Source organism: Erythranthe guttata, chromosome 14, assembly GCF_056151865.1.
Source record: "Erythranthe guttata isolate IM_541 chromosome 14, IM_541, whole genome shotgun sequence".
NCBI lineage: Eukaryota > Viridiplantae > Streptophyta > Magnoliopsida > Lamiales > Phrymaceae > Erythranthe > Erythranthe guttata.
The window spans coordinates 16,893,508-16,911,235 of NC_142546.1; the positions used below are offsets into that span (position 1 = coordinate 16,893,508).

A 17,728-nucleotide genomic window follows, 5' to 3' on the forward strand; every position below is an offset into this window, starting at 1 on the left:
AAATTAAATCACACAATTAATATACATTTCCCAAGAATCCTCATCCCAATCTATAGAAATTAAATAACACAATTGAATAGACATTGCCCAAAAATCCTCACCCCTACTTACTCAGATTCATTAAATATAAATCAAATCAAAACAATTGAATAAACATTTCCCAAAAATCCTCACCTATCTCTCTTCTTCTCTCTATATAAACCCAAAGAATTTATGTGATAAAATGAGTAAAAAAAAAAGCAAAAAAAAAATAAATAAATAAAACAATGGCATTTCCCGTAACGCTATTGCTCGTTTCTCTAGTGTCGATTGGATTCACCGAGTCTTCAGCTCAAGGTGATGTCCATGTCAGTTTATTCAATAACATAACTATGGCCGGCGTTATTACTTGTCCTAATGCTTCTCTCGCTAACGTCAAAACGTTTAGTACAATCCCAGATGCGAAAGTTGACGTTGTTTGTAAATTCTTGTTTCTAAAACGAGTGATGAAATCAACTACGGCAAATAACGAAGGAGTATATTCCTTCTCCTTTAGCATGTCGGATATCTTGTTGAATAAATTGAATTTATGCTACCTTAATGTCACAATACCACCAAACTCGTGCACCTTTCGTCCACCTGGAGGTGCTATTAGGTTTCCTATCGTCGGAATTAAATCGGATTCGGGTAAAGTGATCGCCTATATTCCCGGCGCTCCAAGCTATGTGCCCGCGTGACTTGTTAAAAAATATATATGTACTAAAATTTTCGATTTTCGAAGAGTATTTGTCATTAAGAATTCTGTGAATTCCAATTTTTTTTCATTTTTCTCCCTTTTTTTTTTTGTTTCATTGAATATGGTATACTGTATACATGTGAGATTCCAAATTTCGATAGATTTTAATCTTTCAAATATAATTCCAAAAACAATTGTCCATATTAATAACACTTATGATATTACTTTTAAGGTAAAGTACAACCACGCCTAAGGTATGGTAAAATTATGAAGAAAAAAACCCTTATGTTGGGAAATTACATCTACCCCTCAACTATGAATCTTTTTACATCTCCATCCTTATGGTGTTAAATTCAATGTAATCATCTAAATTCCATGGAATGTTCTCTAGTTTTTAATCGTATTGTGCAAAAATACAATTTCGGATGCAGCGCAATCTGATATTTACAAGCCAAAAAACACATATTATGATCATTTAGCTTCAAGATATGGAGATCAAATGTGATAACACGGGTCCAAAATTGATAATATTCCATATAATTAATCTAGACGATTCCAGCAAATTTGAAACCGCAAAAGTGGACGTGTAAGAAGATTTATAGTTGAGGGATGGTTGTAATTACTCAAACAGGATGGGGTTTCGTAATTTAACTATACCTCATGGGTAGTTGTAATTTACCCTAAATTTTATTATATATTTTGTATTACTGGGGAATAAAATAAATTAATTTTGGATTTCCGCCAGTTACTTTTTCGATGATGCACATCATGCAATAAGTTTTTTTCTTTACGAATTCCGGTTCCATTTTGCTGATTTTTTTCTATCTTTTTTTCCCCCCTTTATTGCACGGAGATGGAATTAATTTTTTACTTTCCCAAAAGTGCTGATTTCGACCAACCGTTCGATTTTAATTGTTAGTGAATAGTGTGAATTTAGGTCAAAGGATGCAAAATCTAATTTCCCCTAAACTATTAAATAAAGGTATTCTTAAAACGCACAAGACTTCCTAAAGTCTTTGCTGCAAGTGGCAATCCCTTGCACTTGTTAGCTATCTCCTTACCTATTTTCTCGATTTTTTCACATTCTTCCTTATTCGTTCTAGAAAGTGTTATACGCGCGACCTAATTATAATAACCAACAATGTTCATGGGAGAGATGTCCTAAATGGTGGATCTCATTCTTAGCCGTACGGCAGTTCAGATTGGTTCATCGCCCCACTAGAATGTTTAAATTTTGCTAATATCCCTGGAAAGTCTTAATGTAGCTAACGCCATGTAATATGTGATCTGGAAAGTGTAGAAGCGTATATTGTACAATCACATACATCTTGTGCTTGTTTAATATAATCGTCTTTTTCGTATTTTACTTTTCTAATTGATTGGTCTTTTGTTTACTCCCTCCTACCCCCTCAATAACTCCATTCACAATTCCAAACACATAAAAAGTGTCTGAAAACATATCCAAATTGTAAACCCAATTCCTAATTATAACCCAAGATTGCTCACCATATTTTATCTCTCTAAGTCGCGCCACAGACTTCCTCTGAATCAATCAAAGAAGTAGATTGAGTCTGCCACCATTCCCGATAAGAATTGTTGGGCCGCGAGGTCAGAATAAAGTTGTATTGATCTTTCTCCAACAAGATTCAATCGAGTCGTGCTTTGACTTCTTTTATTTTCAAGCAATGTCATCACATACACGAAGATGGGATGAGGGACTATACTCTTATCTTAGGAGAAAAACAACATCAGCAGCGACACGATATCATCGGATTTTTCCATCTGAAATTTGAGAATGGAGTAGTTCCGTTCGTCCATTTCGTAAGACGTGTTTTTGAACATTATCAGCTTTTGGTTGAGATGGTCATTCAACATTATATTAGAGTCAGGTCAAATGAAAGGTCCTGAGTTCCAATCCCACCGCGACCCATTTCAAATATTTCAATTGCAATGCCTGCACTTAAGGGGACATTTGGAAATATTAATTAAATAATACATTTCACTAATAACTTAAGTTTTTTGTTGAGGTGGTCATTCAACACTTCCAACACATTTCTAACTGTGTTCAACTCCTCGTAAAGACTCCGAACCTCTTTCTCAAATAAATAGACCGACTATTTTTTCTAGTTCAATTCATTAAAACTGAGTTTATAGTTACTTAATTTATAATTGAACTAACATGGTGGGCAGATAGTAGTTTTTAGGAGCACTCTGAAGAAATGCTTTCAGATATAGGAATTAGATAGGTGAGACGCACAGCTTATAAGCTCTTAAACATGGTTTAAGATATTTTTAGGAGCTTATAAGTACTTTAGCCAAACAGGCTCTAACCCCCTCATGTGTTCTTATTTCTATTTTTTTGTTTGGAATGAAATATTTATTACAAGATATTTAAATTTTCATATCAGATAACTTGTAGATTATGTAATTTTTTTTCTTCTGAGAAAACGAAATTATATTAAGTCAAATTGGCCAATTCTGGAGGAAGTTTAGGACCTTCCATACAAGCCCTCTTAATTTATTTTTCAAAGAATGTGAAATTCCTGCTTTTTTTGACATTCGGAGATGTTTTTCTCGGACGAATGCATTGTTCATTTAACACTAATACAAAAATGACTTTTTACTACAACCATTAACCGTAGTAAAAAGGCTTTTGCTACGCATTTGCTACGAATTTGCTCCGTAGCATATACGGACGTGACAAAAAATTTGCTACGGTAAATAGCCGTATCAAATACTTTGTTGCTACGGTAAATCTTAGTATTTATTACGACTTCAAAATTATTCCGTAGTAAAAAGTACATTTTATTACAGCTTTTTACTGTAGCAAACAATTTCGTAGTAAAAACAAATTTTCTACTAGTGTAAGGTGGAAATGGTAGAGTTTTTTCATAAATATTTTAATTAGTTTAGTGGCGGACAGTTTATAAAATTGTATAGAATATAGATAAAAGTAGAAAAAAAAAAGAGTAAAACATGAAATATATTTAACTTGATGGTGAAATAAGATGTTATGATGATAAAAAAACATGTCTCTTCGGTATTCCTTAAATACTTTGAAGTTTGAACACAAGAAATCGATTCCAAACGCGCCAGATTTTCTAATTATGGATGTTTGTATTCATGAGCAAACCCACCACCCTAAGTCTTCTAATATATATATATATATATATATATATATATATTCATAGGCTCTCGTCAACTCAAACGAAAAAAAGATGGAGATTAGGAAAAACCCAGTCGAAAGTATGGGCAGAATCACAGTTTCTGTTCTAGTATTAGGGTTACTGCTGTTAATGCACGCTCCTAACTTCGCAACTGCCGCCTCCGGTGGACGGATGGGCGGCAGTTTCTTCTCATCGGACGAGTCGCCGCCGCCGCCACCATCAATTTCATCAGATTCCATTCGCCGCCGGAATTACGCCCCACCGGCAAAAACCGATTATTCTGTTCCTCCACCGAATTATAATTATTACCCTTCAGCACCCCCGGAACCCTACGATTCCGTTCCTCCGGTTTACGCCCCTCCACGAAAAACCTATTATTCTGCTCCGCCTCCAAAAACCTATAATTCTGCTCCGCCGCCAAAAACCGATAATTCGGCTCCGCCGGCAAAAACCCATTATTCTTCTGTTCATCAGACTTATAATTATTACCCTCCAGAACCCTACTTTTCAGATTGCTATGATTCAGAACCCTATTTTTCAACTCGCCGGAATTACGCACCGGCTGCAAAGACCTATAACTCGGCTTGCCGGAATAATGCCCGCCCTGCAGATAACGATGGTTCTTCCGATCACAACAAAACCTTTAATTCTTCTTCGGGTGGCGATAATATTAAATCGGATGCCGAAGTTTTAGTTATTTTTACTATCCTTTTAGCGTCAGTTATTGTTTTCGTGTTAATTTGTGTGCATGCTAAGAGTATTGGGCTACAACTTGCTGAACTAGCAACTAGGGTTAAGCACCACTTATGGCCTCCTCATAAAACAACTGTGCTTAAGCTCCAGGTAACTTGCTTGTTAATTTTTATTTTAGGGTAAATTATGACCACACCCCTGAAGTAAGGTCGAATTACAAAACAAAACCTTCATGATTGGGTAATTACAACCCTTAAGCGGTGTTAAATTTACTAGAATCTTCTAGATTATGTGGAATATTCTCCGGTTTGTACCCGTTTTACCCCATTCGAGCTCCACATTTTGAAACAAGATGATCATAGGATGTACGTGTCTATTGTCTTGTAAATATCAGATTGTGGTGCATCAGAAATTACTTTTTTGCACAAAACGAGTTCAAACTAGAGAACATTCCACGGTATCTAGAAGATTCTGTTGAATTAATTGACACCATAAGGGTGGACGTGTAGGAAGATTCATAGTTGAGGGGTGGTTGTAATAATTACCCAAACATAAGGGTTTTTTTCGTAATTTAACCATACCCAGGGGTGGCCCGTAATTAATTACACTTTTATTTAATTATGTTTCTTTTTTGTCTATTTTTCTTTTTTTTTTTTGAAGTGTCATTACAACTTTGTGTATTGGTGTTTATGTTTGTTTAAGGTTGGGCTACTAGACTTGGGGAAATCAGTTCAGAGGGAACTTGATGGAATTGCAGAAACTGCAGATACATCCACCCTAAAGGGTTTACACTACATATTGACTGGTAACATATATACTCTTTTATTTTATTTTATATTATATTTTTTTATTCTTTTGTAAAAATCGAAACCAACGAACAATTTCATTTCGGTTGCAGAGACAATGGTAGCTTTGCTTCGGCATGCCGATTGTTGCGTCTTCACCTATTCATCTGTAAGTCAAAAAAGGAATCTTGATCCTTTTCCTTTCAATATATGTATATATATATATATATATATACATATATATTCAATTTTATTATAGCTAGAAATTCTTTGAAGTTAATCTCATTAATCACATGCAGGCTGATGTAAAGAGGAGCAAATTAGAAGGGGAAAATAGATTTAATCAGCTCTCTATCGCAGAACGTAGTAAGTTCGATAAGGAGACGCTTGTCAACGTAAACAACATTAGAAAGAATCAAAGCTCAAAGGTAAGGCTCCAATCTTGGTTTTGTAATTATATTGCTTATGTTTTTTTTAAAGAATAAATTTATATTGTAAGACTTAATGAATATATATGCATTATACGGTCGACATATCAATTCAATATGCATTAAAAAATCTATCAATATTGATTTTGCCAGAAAACGAAATCGTATTACAAAATTACCATCCGCACGAAAAAAAGCTACTATTAGGACTATAAGTTAATGTTTACATTGTTTGTTTATCGTGTATGTAAAGACGGGCATAGAAGAAGAAGGTCGTCGTATATTTCACGCGGAGACACGTGTATATGTGGACAGCATACAAAAACAAAGCAAGAAATCAAATCGTTTCAGCAACGAGTACATAGTGGTAAGACTAAATTTTAAGTGTATAGATGGTGAATAAATTTTTATTTTAACTAGTTAAAGTTCATGACATAACGAATTTTCAGATCACGATTTTGGCGGCTGTTCGAGGAGCATACAAAATACCTCGTATAAAAAACAATAAAGATTTGAAAGAAGCTTTAACAAAGCTGGCATCTATGCCATTAACTAGTATTATGGTAAGCATCTTCACTAATTCTCTAGGGTTTCAATTTTTTTTTTTTTTTTTTTTTTTTTACATTCCATCCGATTGTCTCATTCTGTATGTGTATACGTATCTAAATGCAGGCAGTCGAGGTGTTGTGGACCCCACAAGAAGAAGACAAGACTCTATCGGAACTAGAACTGCGCCAAGATTACCCCTTACTAAGGCCTCTAAAAGATGGTATTTCGTTTGCGGAGATGCATAAATTTGTCCGTAAAATACAGAAGAAAATGAGCTTCAACAGCAAACAGAACAAGGACTGAGATCATTAAATTACCTAGCAATAATAGTTTCTTAATCTTTAAATTAATAGTTTTTTTTTTTTTTTATTTAATAACTAGTATATAATGTTTGGGACAAAATTATATTTACTTACCTGTATATTTTCTTTCTCAAATATATTGAGCAATTTATTCTCAATTGTAATCAACTCAATTTTACCTAGCAATATCATTTACAATTTTTTTTTTTTATTATTCCATTTGAAATAAATATTTCGTTTCATGCATATCTATTTAATATTTGGTCCTTACATATAAAGATGATACATTTAATTTCTATTTAGTCAATTTTATCAAATAAAAGAAAATAAAAATAATAAACCCTAATGAAGGAACAATCTGTAATGAAGGAATTCTCCCTCCCTTTGATCTGGCCAATTTGGCCTATTATATCCCTTTGCCTCAAAAAAAAAATTAATAGAAAATAAAAAAACCCTAAACCAAAATATTAGGTTGAAACAAAATTTAATTCCGATATATACTTTACTTAAACCCTAAAACAAATTTTGTTAGTAATAATAATATAATTCACGTGTTCGTTTTTTCTCACCTATGAATTGATACTATCATACTATTTAGTCAATGGCCGCCCAAAGTTTTCTTGTACAAAATCTTGTCCTACAACAGCGTAGCCACCCCCACTTATTCCACCACCACCACCACCACCGCCGCCACCCTCCTCCTCCTCAATTCCGGCCGTCTCAAACCGTTAACTTAAAAAACATCCCAACAAAAACTTTCAAAAATCTCATCGTCGAATCATTTTTGCTAAACAACAGCAATGTCAATCGAAGAAGCAACAACGGCGATTCCAATCAAGATATTAACTACAAGATTAAATTTCCAAATTTGGAAACTAAACAAAACCCTAAACGGGCGGTCGAAGCGGTGTCCGAAACCCTAATAAACGCCGTCAAAGCACTGCGAAAACCGGCCGCAGCAGCAGCTGCTGTGATTCTACTAGGGTTACTGCTGTCGGTAAACCCTAATATTAATCACGCACTCGCAGCCAGTGGAAATTCTTCGTCACGCTATTCATCGTCAACCTCCTTAGCGGCACCACCACCATCGTCACCTCCAAGTACATACGATGTTATGAAGTTTATTGTTGTTAGTCTTATGTTTTTAGTCTTGGTCGGTGCTGCGTATGTTTGGGTCGAAGTTTGGTGTTACATTAATAAGGAGAGTGTAACCGTGGTTAAACTGCAGGTATCGGTCGTTTTTCTACCCAATTTAAGTTTATGATTTATACTGTAGAATCTCGAAATGAATATCCGATAAACTAAACTAATAATAATTTCTTTCGGTCTCGACTCAGTAAAACACTTACTGAATTTTTAGCTCGATAAATTTAGTATTTCGCTAAATTAATAAAATTTTGCTAGTCTCGACTATATTCATTTATAGAGGTTTAACTGTGCAGTCTGTGCATGTATATACTATTTTTACTTTACTTTTTTTTTTAGCTTTATATATTTTCTGCTACTATTAAGTCTTGATGCATTATAAATATTTTTCTTTCTTGTGTGATTTATGGTGTTTGAACTAATATATATATATATATATATATATATATATATATATATATATATATATATATATATATATATATATATATGCATTTAGTGAAAACTTTTAATATTTTCACGATTGAGACGTCACTAATGCCAATTTTTTTTATTGTAGTGTGTCATTAAATTCTAATATTGGTGTCGCGGTCCAGTAAATGTAAATGCGAGAGGGATATTATAACATTTAAGCAAATATTTCATTTAAATGTGATTTCGTTAAAATATTCTTTAAAATATTTATTCTTCTTTCTTTTTCGTTCTTGCCATTACCGTTCCTTATTTTTTTCGTTGCATTACTTACAACTTCGTATGTCGTTAATTATCTTTGTACAAGGTTGGGTTATTAGGGTTAGGGAGATCGCTCCAGAAGGATATTAACCGGATTGCCGAACCTGTAGATGTATCCACCTCCGAGGGCTTACACTACATATTGACCGGTAACACTTTCTGACCACTTTATTTTTGTCCGATAAAAAACGTACCATTTAAAATGGCAGATTTGGAGAATTTTTTTTTTTTGGGTTGCAGAATTGGTTGTGGCATTGCTTCGATATCCTGAGAATTGCGCCTCCGCCTTTTTAACAGTGAGTTCTAAATTTGTTGATCCTATGAATAGTTTACAAAAGTTAAGGATGAAGATTTCTTGTTCTGATATACTCCCTCTGTCCCATATTATTTGAATTTTGGAGATTTGTTCCAAATTATTTAGCATTAATCTAAATAATTTTCTACATTTTTTGTGCAAAAAATAATTATAATAATGTCAAGGGTATTTTAATAGTTTTCTATATTTTTTTATCATAATCTATATACATTTATTGATTTTCATAAAATGTGCGCAACAACTTGAAACGACATTTAAATTGGAATGGAGAGAGTATATAATTTCATTAGACTGACTTTTAAGTTGGCCTCGTAAATAAATGCAGATTGATCAGGAGTGGGACAGCGAAAGTGCGCAACAAAAATTTTATCAACATTCTATGGAAGAACGCGTTAAGTTTGACGAGGAGAAACTTGTCAACGTCAACAACATAAAAAGGCAAAGCCCGATAACAACCACGACATCAAGTGGATTTAGCAACGATTACATAGTGGTAAGACTTCAAAAACTCAGTTTTGTTGCATGCAATCTTGTTTAATAGGCCTCGTTTGGTTGGAGAGATTAGCCATAAATAATTTTCCTGATCGACTGGAAATATTATTTTATCATGGTTTATCTTGCTTCTTTTCAGTGATATTATAATCATGCCGAATTAACCAACAACCCCAAACGTGACCTTATAACGTTAGAGTTTATTCTGAAATTATTCTCGAAAAAATTGAACATTTCAGTTAACAATCTTGGTGAAGGCTCAAGGAGTACTACAGTTGCCGCGTATAAAAAATAGTAACAATTTGAAAGAAGTTCTACGGAAGCTGGCGTACCTCCCAATTTCTAAAATTTTGGTTAGTTAATTGGAAAATTGCTGCTAGAATTTTTATTATTTTCATAGTCTCATTTTACATATATGTCTTAATTATATAAGTATGTATGTATAATTAATGTATGTACGTATATATGTATAATGTATGTACGTATATATGTATGCAGGAAGTTAAGATTATATGGAACCCGCAGATTGAAGACGACACTCTATCAGAAGAGGAACTTATTAGAAATTACCCATTATTGCGGCCTCTTCAATAAGTATGTGAAGTTTCTTCCGTTTCGATGGAGATTTATCGAACAATTTCGATATCAGCGTTGTTGGATTTGATTATCAATTTGGAAACAATTTAATTTTACTGTTTGAATGGCTAAGACGTGTCTGTTGATACTAAGGATGTGTTTAGGTAAGCTTATTTTAAATAACTGATACGTTACGTCAGATAAGTTATTTAAAGATTTGAATAATGCGCTTATAAATTTTTGAACATCTTAATTTTAAAATTAATTTTTAAATTATTTGGATAATGAGCTTGTAAGCTGTTTTTAGTTGTTATAACTTATAAGAATTAAATTATATTTTATTATGCCTTGGTAGATCTATAAAAAATAATGTACTGTACTAAGTAATTTAAGAATTATATTTATGCATTATTAGTTTATATATTAGATGGTGCTTCTTAAAAATTTTTAATGTGTACAAAATATTATTTAAGCGAGGTTATCAATTTATCGAGATTCTACTGCATAATTTTTAGGGTAAATTACAACCACCTCTGAGGTATGGTGAGGTTACGAAAAAAACCCCTTTTGTTTGGATAATTACATCTACTCCTTAACTATGATTTTTTTCTTACACCTCCACCCTTATGGTGTCAAATTCAACATAATCAACAAGATTTCGTGGAATGTGCTCTAATTTGTACTCTTTTTGTGTGAAAATACAGTTTCTGATGCACCTATATTTGATATAGACAAGTTAAAAACACATATTATGATTATCTTGCTTCAAAATGTGGAATTCAAATGGGATATAACGGTACAAAAGTGATAATATTCCATATAATCTAGAAGATTCCACTAAATTTGAAACCGCAAGGGTGGACGTGTAAGAAGATTTATAGTCGAGGGGTGGTTGTAATTACCCAAACAGGAGGGAGGTTTTCGTAATTTATCTATACCTCAGGGGTGGTTGTAATTTACCCTAATTTTTAAAATAAATAAGGATAAAAAAGGAAAAATAATTACTAATGTAGGGAAAATTACGGTTTTCATCCCTTAAGTTTGCACCGATATCATATTTGGTACCCATATTCACCAAAAAACACATTTGGTCCCTTGTGTTTCAATTATTTAACACTTTTGGTCATTTACGTCAATTTACCATTTGTTTGTCAGTTAAGACGGTCAAGCCAACACGTTTAATTCCATTAGTACTAAGGGAAAGTTGACGAAAATGACTAAAAGTGTTGATTTTTTTCAACATGAGCGATCAATGTGTTTTTAGAAAACATAGGGGACCAAATGGTAATAGGTGTAAACTAGAGGGATGCAAACTGTCTTTTCCCGAGTTCTTCATATCTACAGAAATTTCAAAGTTACAAGTTTTACTTTTAAATGATGTCGTAATTAATGTTAGTAAATTTGTTGTAAAAACAAAAAATATTACTAATGTTAGCACTCCCTTCCATTTTAAATTAAGTGCATTTAAAGTTACAACATTATAGTATACGAAAAGATATCCAGGCTAACATTATATTATATAAAGTTACAACATTATAATATAAGAAAAAAATCGAGGATAAGTAACTATACATTACTGAGATTCTAAAATATATAAACATATGAAAAAAAATCCAAAGAGATACTTAATTTGAAATATTGAGTATTATACTATTATTAGTGCTAATATTATTTAGTTATTATATTTTCTTATTCTTTCATTGGATATATTTTTTTTTCCATAAGGCCAACTCAATTTCAGAGGTGCATTGAACAAATCTCTACACTTATACTGTTGTTCCCGATATATAAAACGGGTAGTGATTTAGTAAAATGATCAAATAAATTAGTCGAAATACGAAAAGATTAGCCGAGGCGAGAAAACTCTTTCCTTAAGACAATATTGCCCCGCTACGGTGCTTACGGTTATTTGGCAAGTGGCTCCCAAGATACAACGGCTAACTCGGCATATGAGCACTCCAAATCCCGAGTACAACGAACGTTACTTTGTGTCTCAAACTCTCGAATCAAATACGGAAGAAAATATTCTACGAAAAATATTTCCGGACTAAAGAAGGAAGAATTCCATAGAACAAAATTATAGAATTGAATTGATTTTTATGTTGTTATTAAATCAACCATGTGGAGTTTCTATTTACAAGTTTCCAATGGTTGTGATTAATAAACACAACCCTGAGGAAATTAAACAAAGTGAAGAGGTGTGGCCACACCTCTTCATATTGTCACACCTATTTGATCAAATAGGTGCCTAAAAATATTTTTTTATTTTCATTCAAAATATAATTTTATTTTATTAAATAAAATTCCCAACAATCCCCCACATGAATGAAATTAACGAAAAACGATGGATTCTATCGAGAGTTCAAGTGGAAACTATTGCAATGGGGATAGGTAGCTTTTGGCTTTGAACCTTCCTTAGCGGTATAGCATCGGATTTACTTGGCTAGTTAGTGAACGCGATGTCTTGAACTGCCAGCCATTTGTGTAAACCAAGACAATGATAACCACACAATAGTTTTCCCACATTTCATCAGTTCTCATGGTTGCGTCCATTTTGGCCCTGGAGCACATCTTGGATTCATAAGTGTTTGTCATTTTGAAGCGGCCCACACTTCTACACTTAGATAGGTGATGTCCTATTAAAGGTATCCTGCCAATACCTCACCTTTTGTCAAGGTTTTGGAATCATTAAAAGCTTTCGCATATCCTTTACCCTCTATGCAGGCAGCACTAATGTCTATCACGGGAATGAGTTGGAAATATATAATTCCATAGGAATATATACTCCTTAGTGCATCACTGAATTTTCCATAACTTAGTTGTCTCTTTTGAACCAGTTCTTGGGATCTCCAGTCATCATGGTTGGGTTTCCACTATAGAAATTCTTAATTTGTGGGTTTTGATCTCACTCCCCTAGACATGCAATATGTTTGATCTATTTAGTTGACTTTTAGTCGCGGATCCGCTATTAACCATTAATTTTCATAATCAATGTTATATTATTTCTTTTGAGATCAATTGCATAATGGTCTTATGTATACGAGTGTATCGATACTTGCCATTATACATGTCGTTTGTGCCCTTAACGTAACCGATTGGTTATCACAATTTATTCATAATTGTAGACACCGACTTAGTCCAACACGGAACATCCTCCAATAACTTTATGAAGTTTATTTAACTTCTTTTCTAACCTTATCTCAAGTTATATATTCGAATTCGACCATGAATCGAGCTATTCAATTTTGTTTGAGGATTTCCAAGATACATAATCTTAGTGGACTCATATATCCAATGTACTTTACTAATACAATTGGATATTTTCTTTAATGTAATCCATTTAAAGGCGATATTTAGATTACCTAAGAACCCTTATAATATCATTGAATGATTATTTATTTTGGAATTACATAATTACTAGTTTGCAATTCATTATGCTGCCAAACTATCCAAAAATATTTGTAATTGAACAATTGTTCATCATTTTTTTTTGCAAGGTAAAGACTTGGTCTTTAGATAACTAGATCAATTTTCTAGTAATGTATCAACATGAGACTTTCAATAAGACTATCTTTGTCTTAGTGACTTTAATTTATAAGATTATATCGTTTAGACCCTCGTCTTTTGACATCAAACATAATTTTATTTTTTTATTTTCAATATTTTCTCAACGTTCAAAATAATATCATGATCATTATCTCATGAATATAATGTCGTCTATAGACATATACTTCCATGTGCTTTTAATATAAACACACCGGTCACACTCGTTATTACGAGAATTATTTGATATCATAATTTTATCAAATATTACTTTTAACGGATTCCAATATCTTGTTATAAATAATCAAGATTTTTTCATAGTTGTTTAATTTACCTTTATAGGACCATCATTTTAATTCTTCTTTTGAATAGTCCATTTAAACATTAATGGTTTACTACTTGGAAGAAGACTAACTAACTTCCACATACATTCTTCCAATGCAGACAATATTTCATTAATTGTCTTTTGTTAATTCATTTTATAATTCATAAGTTATAAAATCAAATCAAAATCAAACGTATTGATTTTCTTTGCCATCTTGTTGTATCTTGGTTGTTCATCACTTTGATGATTTACCACTCACATAATTTAATTTGGTTGTTCATCACTTTGATGATTTACCACTTACAAAATTTATAAGTTTTCTTATTTAGAACTTATTTATTTTCTTATTTTACAATAAACCACGATATAATCAATTTGCATCAAGAGTGACTATCTCGTGCACAATCATTATAAATATATATTCAATATTTATCCACTTGATTATACTAGGCCTTATATTAACTTAGGTATTTTTTTATTTTATTTTTTTACCTTGGCCTAAACACCCCCACATTTCTAGATATTAATGTGGTTATGGCCTAAAGACCCCCACATTTCTAAATATTAATGTGGTTAGCTCGGGATATCTAATTTATGTGGTTAGGGCCTAAAGACCCCCACATTTCTAAATATTAATGTGGTTAACTAGGGATATCTAATTTCCCCCACAAATTCTAGAGTATGTATTCTAGAAGTTACCAATATGAAATCCATAAAAAAAAATTCATGAGTTTCAGTACTCATTTTTAATTTATTTGTCAAAGTTGACATTTTTCAACTTTCATTCACATAGCATTTAAATGCTTTGAAATCCTTATTTTTATTTTATTAATAAGGATACACAATGTAAAAAAAAAATACATTTCTTCTTTAGTTAGAAAAATATTTTGGATCACCAATATGATTTAATTACAAAGTATTGTTTTTCTTTCTCTCAAGAAAGCACAAAAAGAAAAATCTTCTCAAGATACTTAAATCTTGTCAACAATTAAGATAATAAGATTTCTTCTTTTTCCTCAAAAGAGAAAACTCGTCAAGATACTTAAATCTTGTCAATAAACAAGAGAATATTAATCTCTCCAAATGGTGGTTGATATCCACTATTCAATATTAAAGTTAGAATATACAAATTCTAATCTTAATCGTTCATAATTTAGGATTTTATGTTCTAAACATGCCGTTCAAAATTCAGCCAAATCCAACGATTTAATTCTACAAAATGAGCTCTTAAGTAAACTGCTGGAATTTTCTTTCAACAAAACATGTATTGTTGTTTACAACTATTTCGGATGTTTGAAAATCAAAATCCGATCTCATCCATTCACATTGTAGATCATCATCTTGCAAATGTGATATCAAATCATATCGAACCAGCGATTCGATCTTCTTTTATGTTCTTGAGACAAGAACTACTCATGTTCTCTCATGAATTGAGCTTCTCTTTCTTTCTATTTCATTTCAATCATGCTTTTAATTGTACTGTGGTATGATTCATATATAAAACATATGTACATCAATATTATAATAAACATAATATGTGACCACGACTTTCATACTAGTTAATCATAGAAAGAAACAATATTAGTTGATCATAGACATAAACAATAGATCAAGCTACTTTATCAACATATACATAGTATACACACATGAGTACATAATAACATCATGTTTGGATATTATTTCATGTCATAAATTAATTCATGTCCAACATAGTTGATTTATATAAATATATAGCACGTAATCAATAAGTGTCCGAGCAATTACAAAATTCTAAGGAATTGGTATGGCTTACGAAAGTAACTCATACTTAATATACGAGACAAGTCTAATCGTTCATAGACAATAACAAAAACGTTAATAAGATCACGTACTCACAAATTTCATATAACATATTCGAAAATCAATCAATTGGACGGTTCCACATCAAATGAAAATTGGGAGAAAGCTAATCCCATATCAAACTATATGCAATTTATGCAAATAAATGTTACATTTTCATGAGAAATGTCATGTAGTACTATAGCACATATCATGCGGTTTATGATAAACTTATTCAAATAATTAGCACATATGCTATCACTTTATTGCATTTAGGACAAAAATATTTATATCATTAATGTAGATACACAAACATAATGAATATTCATTAAGCATATATATTGTATATAGTTTACCATTCTTCCACGTATTAAAATTAAACTATCATGCAATAATCCACCATTATATCATATAGCATTATCAATTTATTGCACAAATAGATATCTTATAATTTAAAAACGTACTCGATAAATTATATGTTCGTCAATTCAATTTTTGTGGGTAGCACCAAATCGTGTCAATATTATGGCAGTGCTGAATGATTTAATCATATCTCTTCCGTCTGAAGTCTGATTTTGTTGATTCAATATGATCCGAATAGCCAACAAAATTTTCTACAACTTTTATCTTTTACGTTTTCTAAGATTCGGACTGGATATGATCAAAATAAGCCTCGAAGTCGGAATAGGTGTGCTGTAAATTTGCACCTACAATGGAACCAGAAAAAAAAATATTAAGTAATATTCATGAATCGAAAATAATATAAAACCTCATTATTGATCTTCGATTCAGTCTTCTTTCACCAAAATTTCGTGCATTGGACATTGGTGAGGCGTTAATATGCGACAAGTTGCATTGGTCACGAACAGTTGTATTTTTCATGTAAAGGTGCATTGGCAGTTCTGCCACCCTTTCCTGTTTTCATCATAACTTCTTCGTACGATCTCCGATTGTGACGATTTAACATAATCAGGAAACCCAACTTGATTATCTACAACTTCTGTGAAATGTTAATTTTCCATATTCGGACTTTAACACCTTCGAAAATGGGCAGGAATGTGGACTTCATGTTCTGTCCAAAAATGAACTTTCTCCAATTGTATTTTGTAACTTCTTGATTTTTGGCGGACTATCTTCTTTTCCATCCCGTTTACCAACGTGTGCAGAAAACACAATTTACTAAATCTCACAAAGATATTGTCTTAAGATTGTTGTTTCCGATATATAAAACGGGTAGTGATTTAGTAAAATGATTAAATAAATTAGTCGAGATACGAAAAGATTAGCCGAGGCGAGAAAACTCTTTCCTTAAGACAATATTGCCCCGCTACGGTGCTTACGGTTATTTGGCAAGTGTCTCCCAAGATACAACGGCTAACTCGGCATATGAGCACTCAAAATCCCGAGTACAACGAACGTTACTTTGTGTCTCAAACTCTCGAATCAAATACGGAAGAAAATATTTCCGGGCTAAAGAAGGAAGAATTCCATAGAACAAAATTATAGAATTGAATTGATTTTTATGTTGTTATTAAATCAAACATGTGGAGTTATTATTTATAAGTTTCCAATAGTTGTGGTTAATGAACACAACCCTTAGGAAATTAAACAAGTGAAGAGGTGTGGCCACACCTCTTCATATTATCACACCTATTTGATCAAATAGGTGCCTAAAAATATTTTTTTTATTTTCATTCAAAAAATAATTTTATTTTATTAAATAAAATTCCCAACATAGGAAACACTTGTCAATGTCAACAACGTAAAAAGGTGAAAAAGAAGCTCGGAAACCCTAAGTTCAAGTGGATTTAGCAACGAGTTAAACTTGGTTTTGTTGCACACTTGTTTCTAAATTTCAAATCAAATTAAGTGGAAAAATTAAATGGTTGATTATGTGTTTATGATGGATCAATGAAATTTTCATAATTAAATCCCAATAACCTCACGGTCAAATTAAATTAAACTAAAAACAAAATTAAACTAAAAGCAAACATAGTAATATTTAGGGTTTTTGCGATGATCACTTATTTCCCTTAAGCCTCGTTTGGGGATGTTGACGTGATTAATAAAATTGATTAGATTGAGTAGAATTGCATTGTTTCATGTTTGGGTTTTTTTTTTTTTTTTACTATAAATTGAAG

The 17,728-nt window shown here is 32.1% G+C and overlaps 2 protein-coding genes across 2 annotated transcripts; both read left to right on the forward strand.

Annotated features, from left to right (window-relative positions):
- The first annotated feature begins 3,933 nt into the window (after positions 1–3,933).
- LOC148765323 (uncharacterized) lies at positions 3,934–6,640 on the forward strand. Its single transcript, XM_088812748.1, has 7 exons — positions 3,934–4,725; positions 5,278–5,380; positions 5,474–5,529; positions 5,660–5,788; positions 6,042–6,155; positions 6,238–6,351; positions 6,461–6,640. The coding sequence occupies exons 1-7, from the start codon at positions 3,934–3,936 to the stop codon at positions 6,638–6,640; spliced, it is 1,488 nt and encodes a 495-aa protein (XP_088668874.1).
- Positions 6,641–7,166: 526 nt separating this feature from the next.
- LOC105958432 (hypothetical protein) lies at positions 7,167–10,123 on the forward strand. The gene is made up of 6 exons (XM_012982437.2): positions 7,167–7,867; positions 8,564–8,666; positions 8,758–8,813; positions 9,159–9,326; positions 9,565–9,678; positions 9,824–10,123. Exons 1-6 carry the CDS (start codon positions 7,241–7,243, stop codon positions 9,917–9,919), a joined length of 1,164 nt encoding a protein of 387 aa, XP_012837891.2. The 5' UTR covers positions 7,167–7,240; the 3' UTR covers positions 9,920–10,123.
- The last annotated feature ends 7,605 nt before the right edge of the window (positions 10,124–17,728 follow it).